General features: G+C 36.6%; 1 protein-coding gene across 2 annotated transcripts in view; it reads right to left on the bottom strand.

Moving 5' to 3' along the window:
- The window catches only part of LOC144978221 (protein cycle-like), a 111,776-nt gene that overhangs the window by 32,136 nt on the left and 52,874 nt on the right, over window positions 1-26,766 (bottom strand). For both annotated transcript variants that reach the window (XM_078924014.1, XM_078924013.1), the window contains 2 exons: window positions 8,568-8,833; window positions 2,353-2,880 (listed from right to left, as the gene is read on the bottom strand). In XM_078924014.1, coding sequence (XP_078780140.1) covers window positions 2,353-2,582 — 230 coding nt within the window. In that variant the 5' untranslated portion in view covers window positions 2,583-2,880; window positions 8,568-8,833. The remainder of the gene's footprint in view (window positions 1-2,352; window positions 2,881-8,567; window positions 8,834-26,766) is intronic.

The raw sequence follows: 26,766 nt of genomic DNA, 5'->3' as shown, positions 1-26,766 counted from the left end.
CGGCGCATAGCTGAGTCCTTGGAGAAGGCTCTTAATTCACATTCTCTCACCGTACTCAGGTGTAAAACGAGTACCTGGCCGGTAACAGCGTTGTCTTTGTCCGAAAAATTGTAATATCGCCTAACAGGCGTCATGTCCCGTCCTACATGTTAAATGTTGCTGTTGACCAGGGACCCCTTGTAAAGCGCTTTGAGCATATTTAGTGGATATTGCGCTATATAAAAGTTTTAAAAAAAGCTCAATATAAACTTTAACTTTGAATTCTACCTAGATTCGAACGATTAATTAGTATTTATTTAATTTGTTACGTCATTTTATATAATACAATTCTACAGCCTTTACATAGTTAGCCATTCTTTGTGAAGCGCTTAGAGAATAATAATAAGCGAAGGTAAAGCGCTATACAAATTGGACAATTGTCTGATGTAACGTCGCCCAGCAACGGCGGCCATCGTGGTTCTAAACAAAGAAAATCGTACTTTTTATTCTTCATGCTGTCTTGTGATCAGAATGTGTAAAAGTCAAAACATGATCAGATTTATAACGGTTTTTTTTTTCCTCTAGATACGCTTTTCTGCTCGTCGGAGAAATATTTCATCTGGGCGTCCGCCACTGTTCCGATAGTTTAGAGCCAGTTACTAAGTTACCATGCGTCATTACGAGGGAAGTGACGTTACGACTGTTGAAGCGTATTTAGCGTCGGAGAATACTGTAATAGGCTTCAACAGTCGTAACGTCACTTTCCTCGTAATGACGCATAGTAACTTAGTAACTGGTTCTAAACTATAGGAACAATGGATGGCGGACGCCCTTATGAAATACTTCTCCGACGAGCATAAAAGAGTATCCAGAGGAGAAAAACATTATAAATCTGATCATGCTTTGACTTTTATACATTCTGATCACATGACATGTGAAAAAGTTCTCGCCAGCATGAAGAATAAAAAAAAACAGATTTTCTTTGTTTAGAACCAAGTTGCTCGTTGCTGGACGGACGTGACATCAGACTATTATTGAATCCTATTGACGTTACAAAATCGCTTTGTTTGTCGACATCTTATTGATGGTATGCGTTCGAGTAAAACTCTCCAATTCCGCCCGCCTGATCAATTGTGCCAACACACCAACACAACGGTGCGCAACCTTAACGTTAATTGTCATATATAATTTTTAAACAACTGCGCTCTTTCGCAACAGCACCATAAGAGATCCCGTCGCCTAGGCATTCCACGAAGGAATATAGATAGATAATCCATCAAACAAGATGTCTGATGTCAACCGGAATCACCCATGTTGTCCAATGTGAGCAAATTGGGGGTTAGTAATCTTGCCCAAGGAAAAAAAATCCGAAAGTGCCTGAAGAGGGGCCCGAACCCGGGACCTTCCGGGTCACAGTGAAATGCCTTAACCACTCGGCCACTCCGCCCCCAATGGTCTAATATAATTTAACGAAAACTAACCAACCAAGTGTCGGTTAATTATTAATAATAATATTATTAGCAAGTTAACAATACGCTTCAACAGTCGTAACGTCACTTCCCTCGTAATGACGAATGGTAACTTAGTAACTGGCTCTAAACTATCGGAACAATGGCGGACGCCCTTATGAAATACTTCTCCGACGAGCATAAAAGCGCATCCAGAGGGGAAAAAACATTATAAATCTGATCATGTTTTGACATTTACACATTCTGATCATAAGACATATGAAAAGTTCTAGCCAGCATGAAGAATAAAAAGTACCGATTTTCTTTGTTTAGAACCACGATGGCCGCCGTTTTTGGGCGACGTGACATCAGACTATTGAATCCAATTATGTTCCCAACCAATAACAATCGACGAACGACGTGGAAGTAAACGAAGATCTGTCCTCAGAGTCGTTAACTTGCAAACAACAAAGAGCAATTTTTTTTTCATATTGAAATCAATTCAATTCGGGAAAAAAAAAATGTTTTGAAATTTATATTAACTTGAAATTTTACACAGACATGACCTTAAAATAATGTTGACTTCAAATGAATAACCTCTCTACATGTATTCAATCATTTCAAATCATCACCATCGCTACCATCCTTCTCTTGTTCGTTCTCCTCCTCCTCCTGCTGCTGCTGCTGATCATCATCATCATCATCATCATCATCATCATCGACGAAGACAATGACAAAAACAACAACGACGACAAAATCAACTATCTATTGGAATAACAAAAGATGACACAGTTTCTCAAAATAATGATTTTTAAAAAGTAAAGAAAGAAGATAATTTTTTAGCAAGGATGGAGTTTTAAAAAAAAGAAGAAAGAAAGAAAAGAAAAAAAAAAAAGAAGAAAGAAACGGATCAAAAGTGACTTACTCTATTGACGCCGGTCTTTTCCTGGATTTCCTCACTACCGATATCCCAGAATTACAGTTGCTCCCTCCTGATCCCAGCAGTGACGTCATTGCCGAGGCGCTTTGAGACAGGGTCGCAGATGTAGAGGGCGCCATTGCTGCCGCCGCCGCCGCTACTGCTGCAGCTGCCGGCGAGACCCCAACCGACAGGAAGTTGTTGGTCAGGATGCCAGAATTGGTGGTGGAAGCCATTGCGAAAGGGTGGGCAGTGGCGGCAATGGCGTGATCCTTGTGATGGGCAGCGACAGCAAGAAAGGCGGCAATAGGGACATGAACTGTTAATTGTATACGGACTCCCACTGTGGTGTTATTGTTGACTTTTCACTTTAAATATCAATAACTATTTCTTTGCATGTCTTAATCGCAACGGATACTTTGCTCCGAGAATAGATAAGTTCACACACAAAAGAATACGACAAGATGGTTTGTAGAGCCGTGATTAAGTGAGTGACTTGTGGGGTGCAAATGTGACGGTCGTGGTACCAGGGACCTGTGGATGGAAACACCAATAAGACTTTCTGTTTTAATACATGCGTGTTGCATCATCTCAAAATTTACTCGTCTTCAAATATTATGTGTGTTTGTGTATGTTTGTGCGAGCGCGCGTGCGTGTGTTCCTTGCAATTATGCAAAGCCCAATGCCCAATACATTCGCAATATGAAAACCCTTTCTAATGAAGCATACTGTCTGCAGTATATCTCTATCTCCTTAAGAAAGAAACTCAGATCATCTCTTAATACTCACTTTGTGGCGTTGCTCTGCGGCTGACACTAAGGTTATCCTGGTGGGTTTTTTTTATTTTTTATTATTTTTTTTTTTTTGGTTTTCAACATAGAACATGGAGGCAAATTTTCCCACGGATGTTATGCAATGATTCATTTATACAGCGCGAAGAATCCACATAGATGCTCAAAGGCGCTACACATACACAGACAATAGGTAACACAAAACGCAAATACTATTACAAGATAATCAAAAGTCTGTCTGAATATAGGAATGTTTTCAAAGGTTTTCTAAAATTACTGAGCTCGGGGGCGTCTTCGAGTTCTTTCATCTAATTTGTTCCAGGCTTTTGGCGGCCCGATGGAGACAGCAATTTTTTGATTTTTTTTTGGTGTTGTTTTGTTTTTAATGGTTTTACGGCACTTGAGACACGTTTAAATTTAGGCCATTTCAGTGTCAGTAAAAAGTAAAATGAAGAAAACACGGGATGGTCAAAAATTCTAGATTTGCAATTGAAAGTACACGAGAAAATGTAAGACAAAGGGGGAATGGTTCAAATAGGGAACCGATGAGGATACACACACACACACACACACACACACACACATATATATATATATATATATATATCTTTTCTTTTAAAAATATAGCATTGTGGAGAATATTGTGCTTATTTGAGTCAATAAAAAAATTGATACGGCGCACAACTCTACTGAAAGATTTGAAAATTAGAAATGTATTTTTTACAGATAGATAAACAGATAACTTGATTTCCTTTTATAATTTAAAGTCAGTTTGAAAGTTCGTTGAGTCAAACAGATATCATAAAATATGTACCAACGATGACACTTGACTCCCAAAATCAACTAATTTTGACACTGTAAAAAGTTGTCAATTTGCGTCATCTATTTATGACATCAAGTATTATTATTACTTCCGTTGTGTTGTTGATTTAGCGGTGATCAGTGTTATGTATGTTCTAATTTCGTGTATTTGTGTGTGTGTGTGTGTGTGTTGTGTGTGTGTGGTGTATACATGTGTGTGTGGGTGTTGGCATTTTTCAGCAAATCGTGGCATTCATAGTGATATTATTCACTTGATCACATGAAGGTATTTCGGTCGCCATTTTGATTCTTTTTTTACTATTAGGGTTAGCTCGAGATCGAGGATATTTTTTTCTAGTAAGGTTAGTCATAAGTCTTAGTAAAGTTGCTCGGATGTTTGTTTTTCCATAAGATAAGTAAAGGGGAGACATTCCGAAAGCTCCTACATCCCCAGTATTCTTTAAATTTGTATTTTCACCGTTGATATTTTGTCAGGCATTTATTTATTCAATTTGTCATTATATCTAGAAGTATTTTAAAAACTCTAGAACAAACTTTGATAGATTTGTGAAAGTTTAAAATTTCTTAATTTGACCATTGTTTTGATTTTCAGCCGCCATTTTGATTTGTTAAATATTGAAAGGTAGTGCAAAGCAGTCCGAGAGTTGTTTTTTTTTTCTTTAGGGTTAGCTCGAGAGGTTAGTCATAAGTCTTATTAAAGGTGCTAGGAAGTTTGTTTTTCCATAAGTTAAGTAAAGGGGAGACATTCCGAAAGCTCCTACATCCCCAGTATTCTTTAAATATGTATTTTCACCTTTGATCTTTTGTCAGGCGTTTATTTATTCAATTTGTCATGATTTTTTCTATTAGGGTTAGCTCGAGATCGGATGATTTTTTTTTTCCTATTAGGGAATCATAAGTATTATTAAAGTGCTAGGGTGTTTGTTTTTCCTATTGGGGTTAATTAAAGGTACTAGGTTTAATTTTTTCTTGGGGTTAGTTGAGGGAATATATTATTAAATATATTATTGGGCCACACAGAAAAATCAACCGAAGATATACCAAATTACACAGACAACGTTGTTTACCAATCTGCCCTTATTAAATGATGGTGAGTACAGTATCGAATGAAAATAGTTCTTTCCCCGCGAAATTGCGGGCTTTTTACTAGTATATATATATATATATATATATATATATATATATATATATATATATATATATATATAGAGAGAGAGAGAGAGAGAGAGAGAGAGAAAGAGAGAGAGAGATTATAAAATTATAAATTATAACCTCCAGAAACTTTTCACTATATATTTGACTGTTTCCCTCTCAGCCAAGGACTCCGGAAAGGATCTAGACAAAACCAAGTGATTTATTTCCAAGAAAAAGACAGAAAGCGACTCATTAAACAGATATAGGGGAACAACAGAAGACACCTCCTCCCTATCGTAGAAGGACAGAGAGATTTTTCAGCCAGAGATAGTTCACATATGGAAACATTACTCAGTCGTTCAGTTTGGGATCTGAGCAGAGTTTGACTTAAGGCTAGCCTACACCGGAGACCGACTCCGACGACCCGGCACTGCCGTCCTCTGCCGTCTTCCGGATAAAGATGATTGTTTTGTTTTGTTCTTAAGGGTTTTACGGCGCTTGCAACACATTTAGGTTATATCAGCGCCAGTAAAAAGGAAGAAAATGGGATAGTAAAAAGTTCTAGAATTACAATTAAGGCACCCAAGAAAAAGTAAGACATAGGGGTACTGGGAATAAAAGGGATCGGATGTAGATTCCAAGAGCATACCATCAATGTACTTAGTCTGATATCACCTAGACACAAGCACAAGATCCAACAAAGAGGAATACACTCAAATGCTTACATTTCATTATACATTAAAAATAACAAATTTAATAATACATGAGATGATTTACAAGGGAAAAAGATGACGGGCACGGACAAAATACTAAGAATAAAGAGAAGAGCCGCTAGACCTACACCCATACCAAGCTCGAAAAACAAAAAAAAACAAAAAAAAAAAAACAACAAAACAAAAACAAAAAAAAAAAAACAAAAAAACAAACAAACAAACAAACAAAAAAAAAAAAAAAAAAAAAAAAAAACAAACAAACAAAAAAAAAAAACAAAAAACAAAAAAAAAAAAAACAAACGGATGAGAACGTCGGGTGCTTGGTATGGGTAGGTCTAGCGTCTCTTTACTTGTCCGTGCCCGTCTTTATTCGGAAGACGCGGAGGACGGCAGTGCCCGGTCGTCGGAGTCCTTCTTTGGTGTGGGTTAACCCCATTATCATCTATGTAGAGATGTTAATGGTTAGCCCTTATAGTACCTCAACGGAGTCCGAGGATCTGAGTGGTAGCAAGTGTATCCAATTAAATAATCCCAGAGAGATAAGATGACGCAATAACATTTTGGCATATGAAAACCGTTGTGGCGACTTGGAACTCTTCTCTCTCTCTCTCTCTCTCTCTCTCTCTCTCTCTCTCTCTCTCTCTCTCTCTCTCTCTCTCTAAGCGCTAAATCAACAACACGATGGGAGTAAGGACGCAAGAATATCAACATTGAACCCAAATGAAATAAAATCATTCTACGGACATAATATGGCGACTGACGACGTAGATGGAAACCACAGAAACATGTGTTTCGGCCATAATATATAAGTGAGTGACTCCATTATATTTTCTATTAGTTCTAACCGACATTATCTAGCACTCTCGTACCTAAAAGTACAAACCAACACTCATAAATATATATATATAAATTAATAATTCAATTAAAGAAATAAAGAAATGAATAAATAAATAAATAACAACTAATGACATAGCTTATGAAACCAATGAATAATCGGTTAAGAAACACAGGGCAAAGGGAGAGAATGGTGGTTTTCAATCGCCTCTAGTGTTTAGGAAATTGAATTGGTTAATTAAAAACTTGGGTTCATTTCCAGTCGTTTAAATCAATCATAAAAATACAACTTCTTACAATGTGAAATGATATTTATGTTAAAAACAACACATTTATAATCGATTCTCTATTCTAAATTCACTTTAAGAAGTCCGATTCAACTCGACACCATATCGGATTGAGGCGATGGTCACATTATATTATTGTATCTTGAGCTTAACTTGAGCTTTTATATAGCGCAACATCCACTAAACGTGCTCAAAGCGCTTTGCAAGGGGTCCCTGACCAACAGCAACACGTAACATGTAGAACGAGACATGACGCCAGTTAGGCGATATTACAATTTTTCGGACAGAGACAACACTGTTAACGGCCAGGTACTCATTTTACACCTGAGTACGGTGAGAAAATGTGAGTAAAGAGCCTTTTCCAGGGACTCAACAATGCGCCGAAGGAGGCTCGAACCCAGGACCTTCCAATCCGAAAGCGAGTGTCATACCACTAGACCACATAGCCGCACATAGTATCTGCTTGGAACAATCTGAGACGGAAGACCAGGGAAGGATCAAATAAATAGTGAAGCACCAAAGGTGACCTATGAATCCTCTACATCTAGGTTAGTTTAATTAAGAAATGAAACCTTTCTTCGACTGCATCGCCGTCGAGCTGAGGATGACGACGATGACGATGACGGGGAAGGTGATGGACTTTTATTGGTGATGTCGAACAGATCAGGTTAAATTGGTCTACGCATAGACTTCTACAGAGTTTTATCTTTCTTGTAATGGAGAATAATTTCCGTTGGTTTTGAGAGTGTTTCCTTTACATATCTATACATCATGAGAAAATCAACATTTTTGTCGTCAGAATACGCTTCAACAGTCATGACATCACTTCCCCCGTAATGACGCATAGTAACTTAGTAACTGGCTCTAAACTATCGGAACAATGGCGGACGCCCAAATGAAATATTTCTCTGACGAGCATAAAAGTGTATCCAGAGGAGAAAAACATTATAAATATGATTATGTTTTGATTTTTATACATTCTGATCACATGACATATGAAAAGTTCTAGCCAGCATGAAGAATAAAAAGTACCGGGTTTCTTTATTTAGAACCAGGCTGCTTGCCGTTGCTGGGCGACGTGACATCAGGCTATTGAATCCAATTACAAATAAGTTCTATTTCCGCGTTGAATATGATTGTCGAGTGGTTTGGTTAAACTAACCAAATGAAGAGTTTTGTTTTAAAACAATAAATATTACGGCAACGTAATAATATTATAATAAAATCATAATTTACACTGATGAATAATGAATATAGCATCAGAGGGAAATTTGATTAATACGTATATTACATAAAATACATAAACTGTTGATGTTGTTGTTGAATGATATGATGTGAGATATGTTGATGATCATAGAATGAATGAATATGATGATGATGTTGATGATGATTGATATGATGATGATATGATGATATGATGATGATGTGAATGATGAATGATGATGATGATGATTGATGATGATGATGATGTGATAATGATGATGAAATGATGAATGATGAATGATGATGATGAATGATGTATGATGATGATATATGAAGTACGACATCATGATGATGATGACGATGATGATGATGATGACGACGACGACGATGATGATGGGGATGTAAAATACGACAAATGGTAATAAATGATGACTCACGGAGGCCCAAATTTTGACTAAAATGTTACAGCCGTTTCCATAAAGGGGGGGTTTTCAAGTGAGAAATGCGATAAATTGATGTCTCCGTTTTATCCCACATTCGATGACGTGTCAAAGTCACGACCAACCATTTCTGGCGCATCCATCGTCCAATGCAGTTGTTTTAACTATCCAATCAAAGAGCAATGTGAGGTCATGTGATGCCTTTTGTCGACCCCATTGGCTGAAGGAGGTGGCAAAATCAACCAATAAAATCCGTGTGAAATCTGCAATGAAAGACAGAGAAAAAAATAAGTGGATTGAAAAATAAAACTCGATGAAGATCTATTTGCGTAACTTTAGTTATGGCGGGTGTCGTCAATAAATCAGTAAGATAAAGATCTGAGCAAGTGTCTATGAAAGGTGCCGGACAAAGCAAGAAAGAAAAATACGAGAAAAAAAAAAGAAGAAAACACCCCAAAAAATCAGCCTATATCGACTGGGGATCGAACCTCAGCCCTTCTGATTATCAATTTTTTTGGGATGTTTTTTTCCCCCCGTTTTTTTCTCTTTCTTGCTAGCACCTTTCGCTTACAAAGCAATGCAAACCACTGGGCTAATTCGCGAACAAAAAATATAAATAATAATAATAAATAAATAAGAAAAAGATAAGAAAAGAAACCAAAGTTGTTGTGAAATTAATTTTATCTAAGCTAAAGACTACCACAGAGGAAGCCCGATTTCTCCATCCCGGTAATGAAATAGCTGGATGTGAAATTGTCAAGAGATCAAGTTTTTAAGCTCGTGCATTGCCTTGGGCCAACTGTGTATCAGTAATTAATGATGGTGACTCTACAATATCGGATCTACAAAAACTGCAAATTATTTTCCTAATTCATAAACGGTCAGACCCGAGTCACGATGCAATATTGTTCAACCCGATGCTCCGCGTCTTCAGAACATTTAACACAAGTGCAGGTTAACGACAACAGTCGTCAGAAGAAAAAAAAAACCAACAGAAAAACAAACAAACAAACAAACAAACTGGTGCACTACTTTGTGCCAAGACTCGGCTTGCTCACAGTTAACCCCCGAGGTTAATCAGTGAACTGAGGTCTTGACCGGTTTGTTGTTAATTTAAGCTCCAAGCATCTTCTGGCCTATGGTTAGGTTCTCGAATATCACTTGATTCCAGATCCGGAAGTCAAATGAGGCACCGGCTCTTTATTTTATATTTGATAAGAACTCAGGGTTCCATTTCTGATTATATTTCTTTACAGGAAGTAAAAGTAGGTAACTGCAAATAGCCAGCTCTATTAAGGAGTTGGGTTGGTGTCTCATTTCTGATTATATTTCTTTACAGGAAGTAAAAGTAGGTAACTGCAAATAGCCAGCTCTATTAAGGAAATGGGTTGGTGTCTCTAAGTTCATTGACCTCTATTCGTACTGCCCATTGTTTGTTTGTTTGTTTTTAAGGGTTTTACGGCGCTTGCAACACATTTAGGTTATATCAGCGCCCACACTGTATATTTTAAAATCGCCCCTGGTGTTATACAACGATATACGCTGACTCAACACGTTTGTTTCGTTTAAGACCAGATGATTTATACAAAATATTATTTAGACGAACATGAACATGACCCCAAAAAAATCGTACATCTGAGAATTCGAAGAATTCTTAATCTATCGATATAATAAAATATAATATAGTAGAAAGTCTCCGGCCAAAATTTGAGAAAATAAGTTATGTCAACGCGTGTCAATACATTCGCAGTAGCGTCCCTCTCATGGTCAGGCGGAGTTGTGGTACCAGTAAGGTCGCAGGTTCGAGCCCCCATCGCCGAGAAATTTTTATTCTCTACTGTCTTCTGGCATTTTTCTACTCACTTTATTGTCTGTTATTATCAACATTAAGTCCCTGCTTCATTCACTTTTCTGAATTAAAACAACTTAAAGACGGTCGGACATTATAACAGTATATGAGGAAAAGGCCACACGATAATTTGACATAGAAATAGTTGCCAATTAATAAAGATTGATCAAAAACCATTATTATGGCGTGTGTCAGTACCCACTTGGTGGATCAATTAAATAATATGATTGCATACATATACGTATACGTAAGGACATATTATTATCGTAGGTTAGGTTGATATAGGGTGAGGACACACACTCTCTCTCTCTCTCTCTCTCTCTCTCTCTCTCTCTATATATATATATATATATATATATATATATATATATATATATATATATATATCTATCAATATATATCTATCATCATACTATCTAATCTATCTATCTATCTATCTATCTATCTATCTATCTATCTATCTATCTTATCTATCTATCTATGCATGTATGTTTACAGTGGTCCTTGATATATATATATATATATATATATATATATATATATATATATATATATATATATATATATATATATAGGAAGTGGTTATTCAGTATCAGATACTGAATAGTGCTTTTCCACTATTCAGTATCCACAAGGAACTCTTTTCTATAGAGAGAGTGAAAAGTGCGACAATCTCGGTTGAATGTAAATAAACTGCTGACCTCCTTCCAGATTGAACACGTGCAGTAACTGACAGCCCGATTCAAAGTTGTAAAAATATTTTGATCGTAATTTTTAAATTTCTGCTATTGTGCAATTAACATATCTAGTTCAAAATATCAAAGTAAGAGTGGCATTCAAATACTTTTTTAAATGTCTAAATAGACATGATTAAATGTCACTAAATGTTAAGTGATACCATGGCTTGGTGGATATAAGCTGTTTGACTCTGAGCTTAAGGTTCGAGAGTTCAAATCCCGGCTGGGATAACTTTTTTTTTTTCCCCAATATTTTAAAAATTCCTTCTGTCTATTGATATTTTTTAAACTTTTGTTTTAATAATTTTATTTGCTTGTAATATGCTTTAATGTTGATATTATACTATTGTTCTTTTATTATTATTATTATTATTATTAATTATTATTATTATTATTATTATTATTATTATTATTATTATTATTATTATTATTATTATTATATTATTATCATATTATTATTATTATTATTATTATTATTATTATTATTATTATTATTATTATTATTATTATTATTATTGTTGTTGTAATCGTCATCATCATCATTATTATTATGATTATTATTTTTTTTTTATCCAGTAGTTGGAGTAATTTAATCAGTTATCGATTTATTACGAATATCTTTTATGTGTTATAATCTCGTTGTTGTTTTTCATTGATGTGCTCTTCTCTTGTTTATTACTTTTTAAAATCTTGCTTTTTTCTGTTTGTCTCATTTGTTGTTGTTGTTGTTGTTGTTGTTGTTGTTGTTGTTTGTTTGTTTGTTTGTTTGGTCATCTAAGACAAACCCGATTCATTATAAATATGTGGCCAGACTTTCTGCCATTTTTAATTGAGCGATGTACTTCCGTGAATTAATTGCCTTATTATATTAAAATTTACGTGATAATAATAATAATAATAATAATAATAATAATAATAATAATAATAATAATAATAATAATAATAATAATAATAATAATAATAATAATAATAATAATAACAATAATAATAATAATGATAATAATAATAATAATAATAATAATAATAATAATAATAATAATATAAAAAATAATAATAATAATAATAATAAAATAATAATAATAATAATAATAATAATAATAATAATAATAATAATAATAATAATAATAATAATAATAAATAATAATAATAATAATTTAAATAGATACTGAATATTAGACTACAATTGACATCTGTTTACTGAATACACGTGGTATTTTTAGAGGAGATTCTTTTTTTACGAAACACGCCAGGAAGTAGGCAACAGTGGGGAGTGAACCTGGGACTGAGTTTCGTAAAAAAAAGCAATTACTTTTTTTTACGAAACCCGACAATATCCGACAAAGTTATGGAAAGAAAGTAGGCAACAGTGGGGGAGTGAACCCGAGACTCAAGGAAGTGTACACTATTGGGGAGTAAACCTAAGTCTATGGTTTTTCGACAGCTTTTGGCGGGTTTCGTAAAAATGTAATTGCTTCATTCTCGTCTGGTACCCACCTCCCATAGTCCGGCTTCATTTCCCACTGGTATCCATCTTCCATAGTCCCAGGTTCATTTCCACTGTTAACCTCTTCTCACAGTCCCAGGTTCACTCCCAACCGGTGTGCACTTCCCTGAGTCCCGGTTCATTGCCCAATGGTGCCCACTTCCCATAACTTTTGACAATATCGGTAGGTTTTGAAATAAAAGTACATTCTGAGCTCACTGTCCACTGGTATGAACCTCTCGCAGTCCCAGGTTCAATCCTCATTGGTGTCCGAATCCCAGATTCACTCCCCACTGCTGCCTGCTTCCCATAACTTTGTCGGGTTTTGGCGGTTCCGATAAAAAGTAATTCCCCCCTCTCCCTTGGTCTTGCTTTTTTACAAAATCCAGAGTCCCAGGTTCACTCCCCACAAGTGTACACTTCCCTGAATCACAGGATCACCCCCCACTGTTGCCTACTTCAATAACTTTGTCGGATATTGCCAGGTTTGTCAGGTTTCGTAAAAAGTTAATTCCTTTTATGTGCAACTTGCTGAAACCCGCCGAAAACCAGAGTCTCAGGTTCACTCCCCACTGGTGTACACTTCCCTTAGCTCAGGTTCACTCCCCACTGTTGCCTACTTCCCACAACTTTGTCGGATATTGCCGGGTTTCGTAAAAAAAGCAATTGCTTTTATATGAAACTCGCTGAAACCCCTGAAAACCAGAGTCTCAGGTTCACTCCCCACTAGTGTATACTTCTATGAATCTCAGGTTCACTCCCCACTGTTGTCTACTTCAATAACTTTGTCGGATATTGCCAGGTTTTGTCGGGTTTGGTAAAAAAGTAATTGCTTTTATGTGAAACTCGCTGAAACCCGCAGAAAACCATAGTCTCAGGTTCACTCCCCATTGGTGTACACTTCCCTTAGTCTCACGTTCACTCCCCATTATTTGCCTACTTTCCATAACTTTGCCCCATTTTGTTGGGATTTGGCGCATTTCGTAAACAAAAAGTAATTGCTTTTTTTTCTCCTCCAAAACTCACCGAAAACCAGTCCCAGGTTCACTCCCCACTAGTGTACACTTCCCCGAATCTCAGGTTCACTCCCCACTGTTGCCTACTACCCATACCTTTCTCGGATATTGCCAGGTTTCGTCGGGTTTCATAAAAATGTAATTGCTTTTATATGAAATTATCTGAAGCCCGCCGAAAACCATAGTCTCAGGTTCACTCCCCACTGGTGTACACTTCACTGTCTCTGGTTCAGTCCCACGCTTTGCCTACTTTCCACAAGTTTGCCGCATATTGTCGGGTTTCGTAAAAAAGTAACCCCCCCCCCCCATTTTGTTACTGCTGTTTTACAAAACCTAGAGTCCCAGGTTCACTCCCCACTAGTGTACACTTCCCCGAATCTCAGGTTCACTCCCCACTGTTGCCTACTACCCATAACTTTCTCGGATATTGCCAGGTTTCGTCGGGTTTCATAAAAATGTAATTGCTTTTATATGAAATTATCTGAAGCCCGCCGAAAACCATAGTCTCAGGTTCACTCCCCACTGGTGTACACTTCACTGTCTCTGGTTCAGTCCCACGCTTTGCCTACTTTCCACAAGTTTGCCGCATATTGTCGGGTTTCGTAAAAAAGTCCCAGGTTCACTCCCCACTAGTGTACACTTCCCCGAATCTCAGGTTCACTCCCCACTGTTGCCTACTACCCATAACTTTCTCGGATATTGCCAGGTTTCGTCGGGTTTCATAAAAATGTAATTGCTTTTATATGAAATTATCTGAAGCCCGCCGAAAACCATAGTCTCAGGTTCACTCCCCACTGGTCTACACTTCACTGTCTCAGGTTCAGTCCCACGCTTTGCCTACTTTCCACAAGTTTGCCGCATATTGTCGGGTTTCGTAAAAAAGTAACCCCCCCCCCCCCCCCCCCCCATTTTGTTACTGATGTTTTACAAAACCCAGAATCCCAGGTTCACTCCCCACTGGTGTACACTTCCCTGGTTCTCAGGTTCATCCCTTCCTCCCCCCCCCCCCTCCCTTACACACTCACACACACACACACACACACACACACACACACACGCTGCTGCCTAACTCCCATAACTTTGTCGGATATTGCCAGGTGTCGTCGGGTTTCGTAAAAAAGTAATTGCTTTTTATTACGAAACCCGCCGAAACCCAGTCCCAGGTTCACTCCCCACAGGTGTACACTCCTCTGAGTCCCAGATTCACTCCCACAGCTGCCCTCTTTGTCAGGTTTCGGAAAAAAAAACAACAACACGTATTATAGTGCAAAACCACTATTCAGTGTCAGATACTGAATAGTGGAAAACCGCTATTCAGTATCTGATACTGAATAGTGCAAAACCACTATTCAGTATCAGATACTGAATAGTGCTAGCCATATATATATATATATATATATATATATATATATATATATATATATATATATATATATATATATATATATATATAGCGAACATCAACGCTTAACATGCAGGGACGAGACATTTTATCGGACACAGACAACGCTGTTGACGGCCAGGTAATCATTTAAAAGCTGAGTTCGACGAGAGAATGTGAGTAAAGAGTCTTGTCCAAGAGCTCAACTGTGCGCCGCCCAGAGCAGGATTCGACCCCTGGACCTTCCGATCCGAAAACGACTGTCATAACGCTAGACCACATCGTCGCTTAAAGTTCGAAGAAGCAAATAGCAATGAAAACAATGGAATATAGAAATAAGTAAGTAAGAACATAAATAAATATATAAATAAATTAATAAATAAATAAATAAATAAATAAGATAATTCGCAATTTATCTCATAAAGACAGATGATGTGTGCGTTTCGGGTTTCCCGTTTTGGCAACAATAAACGATGAATGAGAATTCAGAAAGACAGTCGTCACTCACCGGAAGGCCTCCCAAATCCTCCTGTACACACACACACACACACAAACACACACACACACACTCATAAATCCACGTTTGTATATTATATAGTACCTATGGACACTTTACTTCATTGTTGGTTAGTAAGTAGGTTGAGCTATAAAACCAGCTAAAGATACTCGTGTTAAAATAATTTATTTATAAACAAAAATGTTTCCATGGAAACGAGATGTACATTACGGCCGGTGACCACAGCACAGATCACCAATGGGACGATGGTCTTGCTCGTGATTAATTATTGAATACCTCACTCACCACTGTCGTAAACGGATTACAGGCTTTAAATAATTGGCCACCCTACAAGAAGATAGATAAAACAGTTCTTTTTCAGTCAAACTATTATGTGATCTATCGTCTATTGTCTTATTGAGTAGAAATAACAACCATTCTCAAGGAGTGAAAAAAAACAACAACCCGAAAACAAAAAAAAAACAACAAAAAAAAACAACAACAAACAAACAAAAGAAAATTAAAAAAAAAACAAAAAACAAAAAAAAAAAAAAAAAAAAAAAAAAAAAACAACAAAAAAAAAAAAACCCAAACAAACAAACAACAACAAAAAAACAAAAACAAAAACAAACAACCACCTTATTTTGATTTTGAATCTCTTTCCGAGATCAAGTCAATCTGATACAAACCCTCTTATAGAAATGAGTCATATGCTATGCATTCAATTGTTAACATGCGGCTATGTGTTCTAGTGGTGTGACACTCGCCTTCGGAAAGGAAAGGTCCTGGGTTCGAGTCCCGATCTGAGCAGTGCAATGTTGAATCCTTGAAAAAAAAAGGCTTTTTATTCACATTCTCTCACTATACTCGGGTGTAAAATGAGTACTGGCCGTTAACAGCGTTGTTTCTGTCGGGGAAAAAAAAAAGAAAATGCAATATCGCCTAATAGGAGTCATGTCTCGTTTTACATGTTAATTGTTGCTGTTGGCTAGGGATCCCTTCAAAAGCGATTTGAGCGCGTTTAGTGGATATTGCGCAATAGACAAGCTCGAGTTATTTTTAAAGACAATCCGACACGGTGCCGTTATGAGGCGATAGGTCGCATAATATTTTTATACAGGTAAGATTGTAACCAAAACGATTGAGTATCGTATCATTCCATCGATCGACAATGTTTTAATCCCACAATAACGAGCTCATACGTTCCCAGAACTTATCCTTTGCTCTCCAGAAGTGAATTGGTAGCTGAGTCTTATTCAGATCTGAGAGTGAGTACCTGCCGGTATACCAGCGTTCTGTGCAAGAGGTAACACGCAGTTTTCGCAGTCAAACGTTCTCTTTAACCCCCTATTTCTTAAAATAAAAAATAAATAAAATTCATCCCATAGGGGAATTTTGTCTCTAGGGTCTATTCCAAAGGAAGACTGGAATAACCCAGGTGTCAGCAGCAGTGCAGCGCCGCACATTGAGCTAGGGCGAGGTGACTTGCTCAAGGCCACACAGCGCAACGGCGGGTGATCGAACTTAGTACCTTTCGGGTACGAATCAAAGACCGTACCGCTGAGCCGCTGCCCCTAGGCTCTCAAGAAGTGAATCGGTAGCTGAGTATAATTTAGATCTCGAAGCGAGTACCTCCGAATTTATCAGCGTTCTGTTCAATGAGTCACACGCAGTTTCCACAGTCAAGCGCTTGTTTTTGTTTTTCTGACACCCAAGGTGCGGCTATGTGGTCTCGTGGTATGACACTCGCTTTCGGATCAGAAGGTCCTGGGTTCGAGCCTCGCGCTCGGCGCATAGTTGAGTCCTTGGAAAAGGCTCTTTACTCACATTTTCTCACCGTACTCCGTTGTCTTTGTCCGAAAAAATTGTAATATCGCCTAACAGGCGGCATGTCCCGTCCTACATTTTAAATGTTGCTGTTGACCAGGGACCCCTTGTAAAGCGCATTGAGCACGTTTAGTGGATATTGCGCTATATAAAAGCTCAATTATTATTATTATTATTATTATTATTATTATTATTATTATTATTATTATTATTATTATTATTATTATTAAGTTCATTGCCCTCAAGAAGTGAATCGGTAGTTGAGCGTTATATAAATCTCAGCGAGTGAGTACCTCCTGATATATCAACGTCCTGTCCAAAAAGTAACACGCAGGTTTCACAGTCACATATTTTATCTAGCCTCCTATTTCTTGTCTCTCAAGAAGGAAATCGTCGATAGCTGTTATTTATTTCTAGGAATGGGCTCCCGATATACCAGCGTTCTGCCTAAAGAGTAACACGCAATCAATCCCCCCCCCCCCCCCACCATTCCACTATGCCTTGCCCTTCAAGAAGTGAACCGGTGACTGTGTCTTTATTTAGATCTGGAAAAAAAAGTACTAGTCAAAAGATCAGCGTCCTGTCTAAAAAATAGCACGCAGTTGATCCAGTCCATAACTTCAGCCTAAAGAAAGCGGGGAGGTCTTCGTCTCCGTGGATCTGATTAAAGTCAAATTCTGATGGCATACTTAAAGAAAAATCCAAATAATCTATTTTCGGCTGATATAAATTTCTGCCTGGACAGGTCTCTGATCTAAAGTGTTGCTTATTCACCTCGAATGGCGAACATTATCCCATTTACAACACAGAGACCGATCAGAAGATCAAAGGAACAAAGACACAAACACACACGCACGCATAAGCGTATATACATAGACATAGTACAAACAGACATGCGCACTCACAAACATATTTATAGACAAACGATCCCAAAATACAGCCGGCAGGAAAAACAATAGTGCACACAATTTTAAACAACTTGAACTGTGTTAAATTCGGGGGGGAAGGGGGGGGGGGGGGGATCGGATTCCCTCCGTCACCCCTTAAAATTAAACTACTAAATCATTTTTTTCAAAAACACACAACATACAATAGATATACAGTGCAAAAAAAAAAAAAAAAAGAAGAAGAAGAAGAAGAAAAGAAGAGTAAAACTTTTATAAAAGACATTCAGAAAAAAACCCAAAATGACAAAGACAATGGAGAAAAAGAAAAGAAAAAGAATTTTTTTTTTAAAGACAAGAAAAAAAAAAAAGAAGAAAGAAGATTCTCCTTCCGGGTCACGCCAAGAAAGATTTAAATCCCAAGATTGTCTTTATCATTAGAGGAGAAAAAACAAAAAACAAAACAAAACCGAAGAGCCTTCGGTGAGAGTGAGTAGGCGGAGAATAAAGCATCGGTTTTATATTCGGACGCAGCAAAACAGCCAAGTCCAAATTCGTCGTCTTTTCCTCGTCACCAATAAATAAATTTTAATCATCCTTTAGGGAAGATTGAATTCGTGGAATTCAAGAATGAATTGAGTTAAGGTGATAGTTAAAAACTTTTAAACCTAACTTTAATTTTTTAAAAATATATAATACACGTGTATCTATAATATTAAAATTGAAAAAATCCAAATACACAATATCTATATGTAATATGCCATAGTAAATGTCGCGCGTTTGTATATATAAATATTGCCTTTAGGCGTGCCAACTAAAATTATAAAAAAAAAATAAGAGAAAGAAGAATGATCCAAATCATGTTCAAGGAAGTTGATAATTTTTAAAACCAATAATAAGATGATAGATCACACAATTCTTTTTTTAAATAATTGGAATTTAGATGGGGAAAAATAAAAATAATATATTGATTGATATTGTGACAGGAAATTCAATATTACGATTACACCATCAAAGTAGCCTATTTGTGGAGAGGTTATATGAAGTGAATTCTGTTAGATTTTTCACTTATGGAGAATACACAACTAATAACTTCAAATGAAAGACGAGTCATGAATTCTTTTCATGAACAAAAACATAAAGATTTGAAAGAAAAGTAGTTTAATTCATCGTAAATTGATTAACCTGGCGGGAGCTGACGAGAGTCTGATATTGCCAGAATTAAAAAAAAAATAAATTGTTACTGCATCGAGAAGATAAAGTTTCGGTTTACTCGACGTTTACATATATTATGCAGGTCTGACATCCGAACCCGCTTACGGGCCTAGTTTAACGTTGTTGTAATGGACAATATTTTGCATCATTTTTGAGATTTCCATTACAGCAATGAGCCCAATAGGTGTTGGGTTATCAGACCTGCAAATAAGTGCACATCGGGTTGACTAATTTGAAAAAAAAAAAAAAACACTAAACTGTTTTGCACGTGAGCTGGCCGATACAAAATATCACATAATATAGAGACAGAGAATGAATTGCCTCTGGTCGCCAAATCAGGAGATTAAAAAATCTTGTTAGATTTTTTAAGGGTTAATAGATAGTATGCAGATGACGTCACTCAGGCCTTTGTTATTGTTTTTGCCATCCGCGTTTGTGAGTTGTTCTCACTAAACTGTATTAACCAGACTATAAAAGTTCATGGTTACACAGAGTTTGTGTGTTCGTCCGTTATACTTCCGGATGGCAATGTTGTGAACTCCTTGACCAAGCGCATTCTATCTATTAAGTGATGATTTCAAATGAAAGACGAAATTTAAATTCTTTTCATTTTTAAAAATTGTTTTGTTCGGTTTTTTTTTTGTAGTTTTTTGAGTGGATATTTTGGTTTAGTTTTTATTTATTTATTTATTTAAAAACATTTTTCTTTTGTCTTTAAGGATTTTACGCGCTCGCAACACATTTAAGTAATTTAAGCGCCAGTTAAAAGGAAGACGACGGTATAGTCGAAACATTTTAGATTTACGAGAAAGATTAAGACAAAGGGGAATGGTTCAAATAGGGAACGGATGAAGATTTCAAGGACACACCGTCAGTGTACTTTAAGATCATCCAAAAGTCTCATTCAGACACAAGCACAGGATCCAACTAAGAAGAATACACTCAAACGCTTACATTTACAGATCATAATTTATTTAATACAAAAAATATAACAATGCCCATCAGAGAGATGATTTACAAAGGAAAAAAAAATCTCCCAAAACTATATCAATACACGTGATTGTTTTCCTCCCAACCAAGGACTCCGACCAGGATTTGGACAAAACTAACTAAACTTAAGATAAAGACAGAAAGCAAGAGATAAAGGGGATAGAAGACATAGGCAAGTGACCTCCCTGTCCATTATGAGAGGTCAAAAGACCCTACCCAGGAATAAACCCATGGAAGTGAAAGAAAAGTCTTAAATTTGCTTCGTTCGATTATTGACCAAGCGGAGGCTGGCGTGAATCTGGTATGTATAGACTGAATGAAGTTGACGTCTTTCGGGTCTTTGCAATTGTCTGTTGAACGCCATCTGGGTGATTAGTTCTCACTAAAATCCCTCTAACGGACCATAAAACTAAACGTTTAAGGTTACAAAGAGTTTTATGTGTTGGTACAATAGAATTCAATAGTCTGATGTCACGTCCGTCCAGCAACCAGCAGCTTGGTTCTAAACAAAGAAAATCGGTAGTTTTTATTCTTCATGCTAGCTAGGTATACAAGTCAAAACATGATCAGATATATAATATTTTTCTCCTCTGGATACACGTTTATGCTCTTCGGAGAAGTATTTCAGAAGGGCAGTGATGGAGATAATGGCGTCCGCCATTGTTCCGATAGTTTAGAACCAGTTGCTGTGCGTCATTACGAGGGAAGTGACGTCACGACTGTTGAACCCTTGTGATGCCTCTGCCTCACGGTCAGGTGATCTCTCTTGTTTCTTTCATCACAACAATCGAATAAAAAAAAAACCCACAACATACTTGACGGTCATACCAGACATACGAATTCGTATCAATGGATTATAAAATTAAATTATCTGGCAGATCATCACCATCATCATTATCATTACCATTACCATTACCATTACCATTATTATTATTATTATTATTATTATTATTATTATTATTATTATTATTATTATTATCATTATTATTATTATTATTATTATTATTATTATTATTATTATTATTATTATTATTATTATCATTATTATTATCATTATAATTATTATTATTATCATTATTATCATTATCATTATTATTATTATTATTATTATTATTATTATTATTATTATTATTGTTATCATGATTATCATAATTGTTATCATCACTGTTATTATCACTATCATTGTTATTACCACTAATAAAATTGCCAATTCAAATTTGTATTGACTATGATGAAGTTTTCCGATTTCTAGGGAAGTCTCAAGTATCATCGTAATATGACCTGGAGCAGTTAAAACGTCACAAATTACAGTATCCTTCGCGTGACTGGGAAGACAACATTATCACGTGACGTTCACCTTTCAACTCTCTCCGTACTGATCATTTCTAGTATTTTCCCAAATTGGCAGGCTAACCCAGCAGAAAAATGGATTTTTAAAACTCAAACAATCTCTCTACAAAACAACTTTATGTTCTAATTAATCAAACAAAGATCATTCTTCAAAGTGTGTGATGTACATAATAAATCCTAATAAGAAAAAAATGTATATTGTGTCGTAACAAATGTGACGATTTTGCTGTAGGTGGTAAGGAGAGGGTTGAACATTCGTATTATTATTACAGTCACCATCACCACCATTAACAAACAAAAACTAACGGTCACAACAACAAAACAACAACAAAACAACAACAAAACAACAACAACAACAACAATTGCAAATTACTTAAATATTTCTACTCATCGGCAACTCCACCGATATCATTACCACCACCGCCATGATCATCATCATCATCATCATCATCATCCTTATCACAACTGCAACCTCTTAAATTATTTCCAGTAAAATATGACTATTAACACACCCCACCCCCTTCTGAAAATAAAATAAAATGAATAAACAACCCCCCCCCCCCAAACAAACAAAAATTAAAAACAACAACAACAACAACAACAAAAAATAAAATAAAAACAAAACAAACCAACAATTACAACGATCAAATTACAGCAAAATCCAACACCTTTGACTGATAAACTCAGACATACGAACTCGTATAAATGGGTTAGAAAATGAAATAAAACGGCAGATTAAACGAAATCTCAATAATGATCATCGTTGAAAATGGAGAAGAAGAAAAAACACCCTCAAACAATATCGAAAAGAATCAACTAAAACTCATTTATTTCGTCTACAGATCATTATCGACCAAGTTAAACTAATTTCCTATTTCGAGCTCGCAGATTTCCTAATTTTCTTTATCTACACACGTTTACATTTACGAATAAACCCAGCAACAAGCACATCAAATTTAATCTTTTAATGCCGTTTGCAATATCTACAATAAAAGTCTATTAACCCATCGCCGCTCACAAGGAACAGGGGCTCTATAATAAAACGGTGGCCTTCGTATACAGCAATATCACCCAAGTAAGCTCAAATCGCATTACAAGGAGCTTAAAGCCGACAGCAACAATCAACATTTAAGACAACACATGACGCCCGTAGGTTGCTAGTGTTTGTTATTCGACAAAGACAATTTGGTTGCTGCTTGGCCTGGTATTCATTTAACTCTTTGAGTATGTTGAGGAAATGCGAATGAAGAGCCTTTACCAAGGAATCAACTTTGCGTAGCTCCCTGCGTGACTCGAACACCGGGTCACAAGTAGGGTATCATATCACATGATCAGAAAGCCGATCAAAGCCCCAGTTCTTTAAAAGGACGGCCACAAATCGCACAATTTTTAAGCTGATTTATATTTTCAGCGGGTGATTTTTACTTTTGTGTGCATATGTGTGTGTGTGTGTGTGTGTGTGTGTGTGTATGTGATCGTAGCCATCGTCAACTTAGTTAACGATGGCTATGATGTGATGCGGTGGAAATTCCATTTTTGTGACAGTATAATCGGAGTGGTTTGTGTACGTAGGTGGTTTCAGACTTCTAGTCTTGCTGACGCTGCGCTCTTAAAACTTACTTCTTTTGCCATTAAAAAATAAATAAATTAAAAAAAAAAACAAAAACAAAAAAAAAAAAAACTCCCCCTCAGACTTCATTCCTTGGGTGTGTGTGTGTGTGTGTGTGTGTGTGTGTGTGAGTATGGGGGGGGGGGGGGTACATTTAAGCTCCAGTTTTACATTCTTTTCATTAGCAAGTTACCTTCCTGTAAACTGAAATAACCTTTACGTGACGCAAATGTGATACTCATAAAGGCAAACAATGAACCATTCTCATTATCATTAGTATACAGTATTAGACTTTGCGTTAAAAAACCAGTAAGAAATAAATTTTTCTCAAAATATTCTCAAGATTCCTGCCACCAGAATAGTAAAACAGTAGTTGCATAAGTCAGACAAAATGTAAGTAACGAGGCGTTTTGGGTTGTTATGAAGTCAGTTTAATCAAATATGATAGATGCTAACATTCAGGGATGGAACTAAACATCCACTCTAAGAGAAGTTGTAACAAAAAAAAAAGGTATAAAGTCATTTAAAATATATAGAAATAAATAGAACTAAATGACAATTCAACTCCTCTTTTATCACACCCGGTATGCACGTAATTTGTAGGTCTGATAACCGAACGCAATTATGGGCTTGTATTATCTAGTGGTGGGGCTAAGTGATCTTGTGACTTTCGAATCGGAAGGTCCTGGGTTCGAGCCTCCCTCACTCGGCGCACAGTTGTCTTCTTTACTCACATTCTCTCACCACACTCAGGTGTAAAATGATTACCTACCTAGCCATCAACAGAGTTATCTCTGTCGAATAGAATTGCAATATCGCCTCACAGGCGTCACATCTCGTTCTACGTGTTACGTGTTGCTGTTGGTCAGGAACATTTTGGAAAGCGCTTTGAGTACGTTTCGTGGATATTGCTCTATATTAAAGCTCAATGTTTTGTTTTCTTAAATGTGACCCATCGTCTCAAAACGGTATTTTGTCGGAACGAACCAGATGCTTAAAAGCCGAATCAAATGTTAAACTGGTCAAAAATATACATTGTTGGCATTAGCACCCTAACACATGGTATCCATTCTCCTCAATAAAACATACAAATTCAACACAAGTCTGATATTTCTGGCTATAAATTCAATTTTCAACATCTTAACCAACCCGACTTCATACCGTTTTGAGGCGAAGGGTCACAAATCAGCATTGTCGTAATGGGCGATAATATTTTGTGTTGGTCTGAGAGTACAGTAGGTATTTCCATTACGACAAAGAGACCATAACAATTTGGGTTTTCAGACCTGTAATATAATTCTCGTCGAGCACATGGATTCTTGGTATCTCTCTGCACGATTTGATTAAAAGATAGGATATGACAAAACTTGGCGTGATTCAGTCAATCCAGGAAAAGGGAATTCATTTCCTCTCGGGAGATGGTGATATACAGCAGAGGATCCTAATATTATCATCTATAGGTCGGAATATCGTCGAAAGTGTGTTCTGATGTCTAGATTGGTGGTGTCAGGTATCACGTAACGCTCTCTTGGCAAGGTTAATAGGAGATAATAAATAAATAAATATAAATAAATTGATCTTTTGTATAGCACAATATCCACTAAATAGAGGAGGGAGGATGATAATGAAGAGAATTTCAAAAATAAAATAAAATTATATATATATATATATATATATATATATATATATATATATATATGTGTGTGTGTGTGTGTGTGTGTGTGTGTGTGTTTATATAGTGGGGTCCCTGAAGATAGTGTACCTGGGACATCAATATGAATGATTTACATAAATAATATTATAAATTCAAAGATGGAGAGAAAGATAAAATGAATAAATGAGACTCATATATAAGGGAACACAACAATGAGTAACATTTACACACTTTGTATCTTTCTCTTCATTTTAATAATAATAATATATCTTTATTGTCCCCAAAAAAGTGGCAATTTGTCATTTGGTTACACATTCATAACAATACAATATTGACATAGACACACTCACACAAGATGCACACTAGTAACATAGTAGTAGTTATCGTAAAAAAAAAAAAAAAAAATTGGGTCATCTAGGCAACTCTAGTTTTTGTCAAATTGTAAGATGTTTGAAGCCGATACCAAAATCGATTCTTCTACTCTTACAGAAAGATCTATATATGCTTTATTTTAATCGATGGACTGGCAATACGCTTCAACAGTCGTAACGTCACTTCCCTCGTAATGACGCATGGTAACTTGGTAACTGGCTCTAAACTATCGGAACAATGGTGGACGCCCTTATGAAATATTTCTCCCGACGAGCATTAAAGCGTATCCAGAGGAGAAAAAAAACATCATAAATCTGATCATGTTTTGACTTTTACACATTCTGATCACAAGACATATGAAAAGTTCTAGCCAGCATGAAGAATAAAAAGTACCGATTTTCTTTGTTTAGAACCACGATGGCCGCCGTTGCTGGGCGACGTGACATCAGACTATTAAATCCAATTAAGTTTCAATGTTTAAAAAATGTAATGTTTTACTTGTTGGTAAAAAACAAAACAAAACAACAAAAATCCCATTCCTATGCTTACGACGTGAACTCCGTACTGATTTACTATCCATAACTGATAGAGAGGATATTTAGGTGTTTTTTGATTGAGAATTAAATGAATGTCGATGTACATAGCCCTGGTTACATGAATAGGTTTTTCTTAATTATTTAATGTTGAATGAGGTTTAAACACAAACGCACAGCTCAGAGAGAGAGAGAGAGAGAGAGAGAGAGAGAGAGAGAGAGAGAAAGAGAGTGAGAGAGAGTGAGAGAGAGAGAGAGTGAAAGAGAGAGAGACAGAGGGTGGAGAGGGGAGAGGGAGAGAGGAGAGAGAAATAAATAAAGAAATAGGGAGAGAAAGAGAGAGAGAGAGAGAGAGAGAGAGAGAGAGAGTAGAGAGGCAGAGGGTGGAGAGGGGAGAGGGAGAGAGGAGAGAGAAATAAATAAGAAAAGAGAGAAAGATAAAGAAGAAGGGAGAGGAGAGAGAGAGAGAGAGAAGAAGAAAGGAGAGAGAGAGAGGGGAGAGGAGAGAGGAGAGAGGAGGTAGAGGAAGAGGTGGAGAGGGAGGGGAGAGAGGAGAGAGAAAAAAAGAAGAAGAGAAGGGAGAGAGAGGAGAGAGAGAGGGAGAGAGAGAGGAGAGAGAGGAGGGGAGAGAGGAGAGAGAAATAAAAAAGGGAGAAATAGAGGAAGAGAGAGGGGAGGGAGAGGAGAGAGGAGTAGAGAGGAGAGAGAGGAGAGGGAGAAGAGAGCAGGGGAGAGAGGAGAGAGAAATAAATAAATAGGGAGAGAGAGAGAGAGAGGGCAGAGGGGAGAGGGAGAGGAGA

The sequence above is a fragment of the Berghia stephanieae genome, chromosome 8, assembly GCF_034508935.2.
Source record: "Berghia stephanieae isolate SIO BIC M18660-M18661 chromosome 8, UCSD_Bste_1.3, whole genome shotgun sequence".
In the NCBI taxonomy this organism is placed as follows: domain Eukaryota; kingdom Metazoa; phylum Mollusca; class Gastropoda; order Nudibranchia; family Aeolidiidae; genus Berghia; species Berghia stephanieae.
Note: the sequence above shows the minus strand (reverse complement) of the source record. Positions and strands in the feature narration are given on the sequence as shown.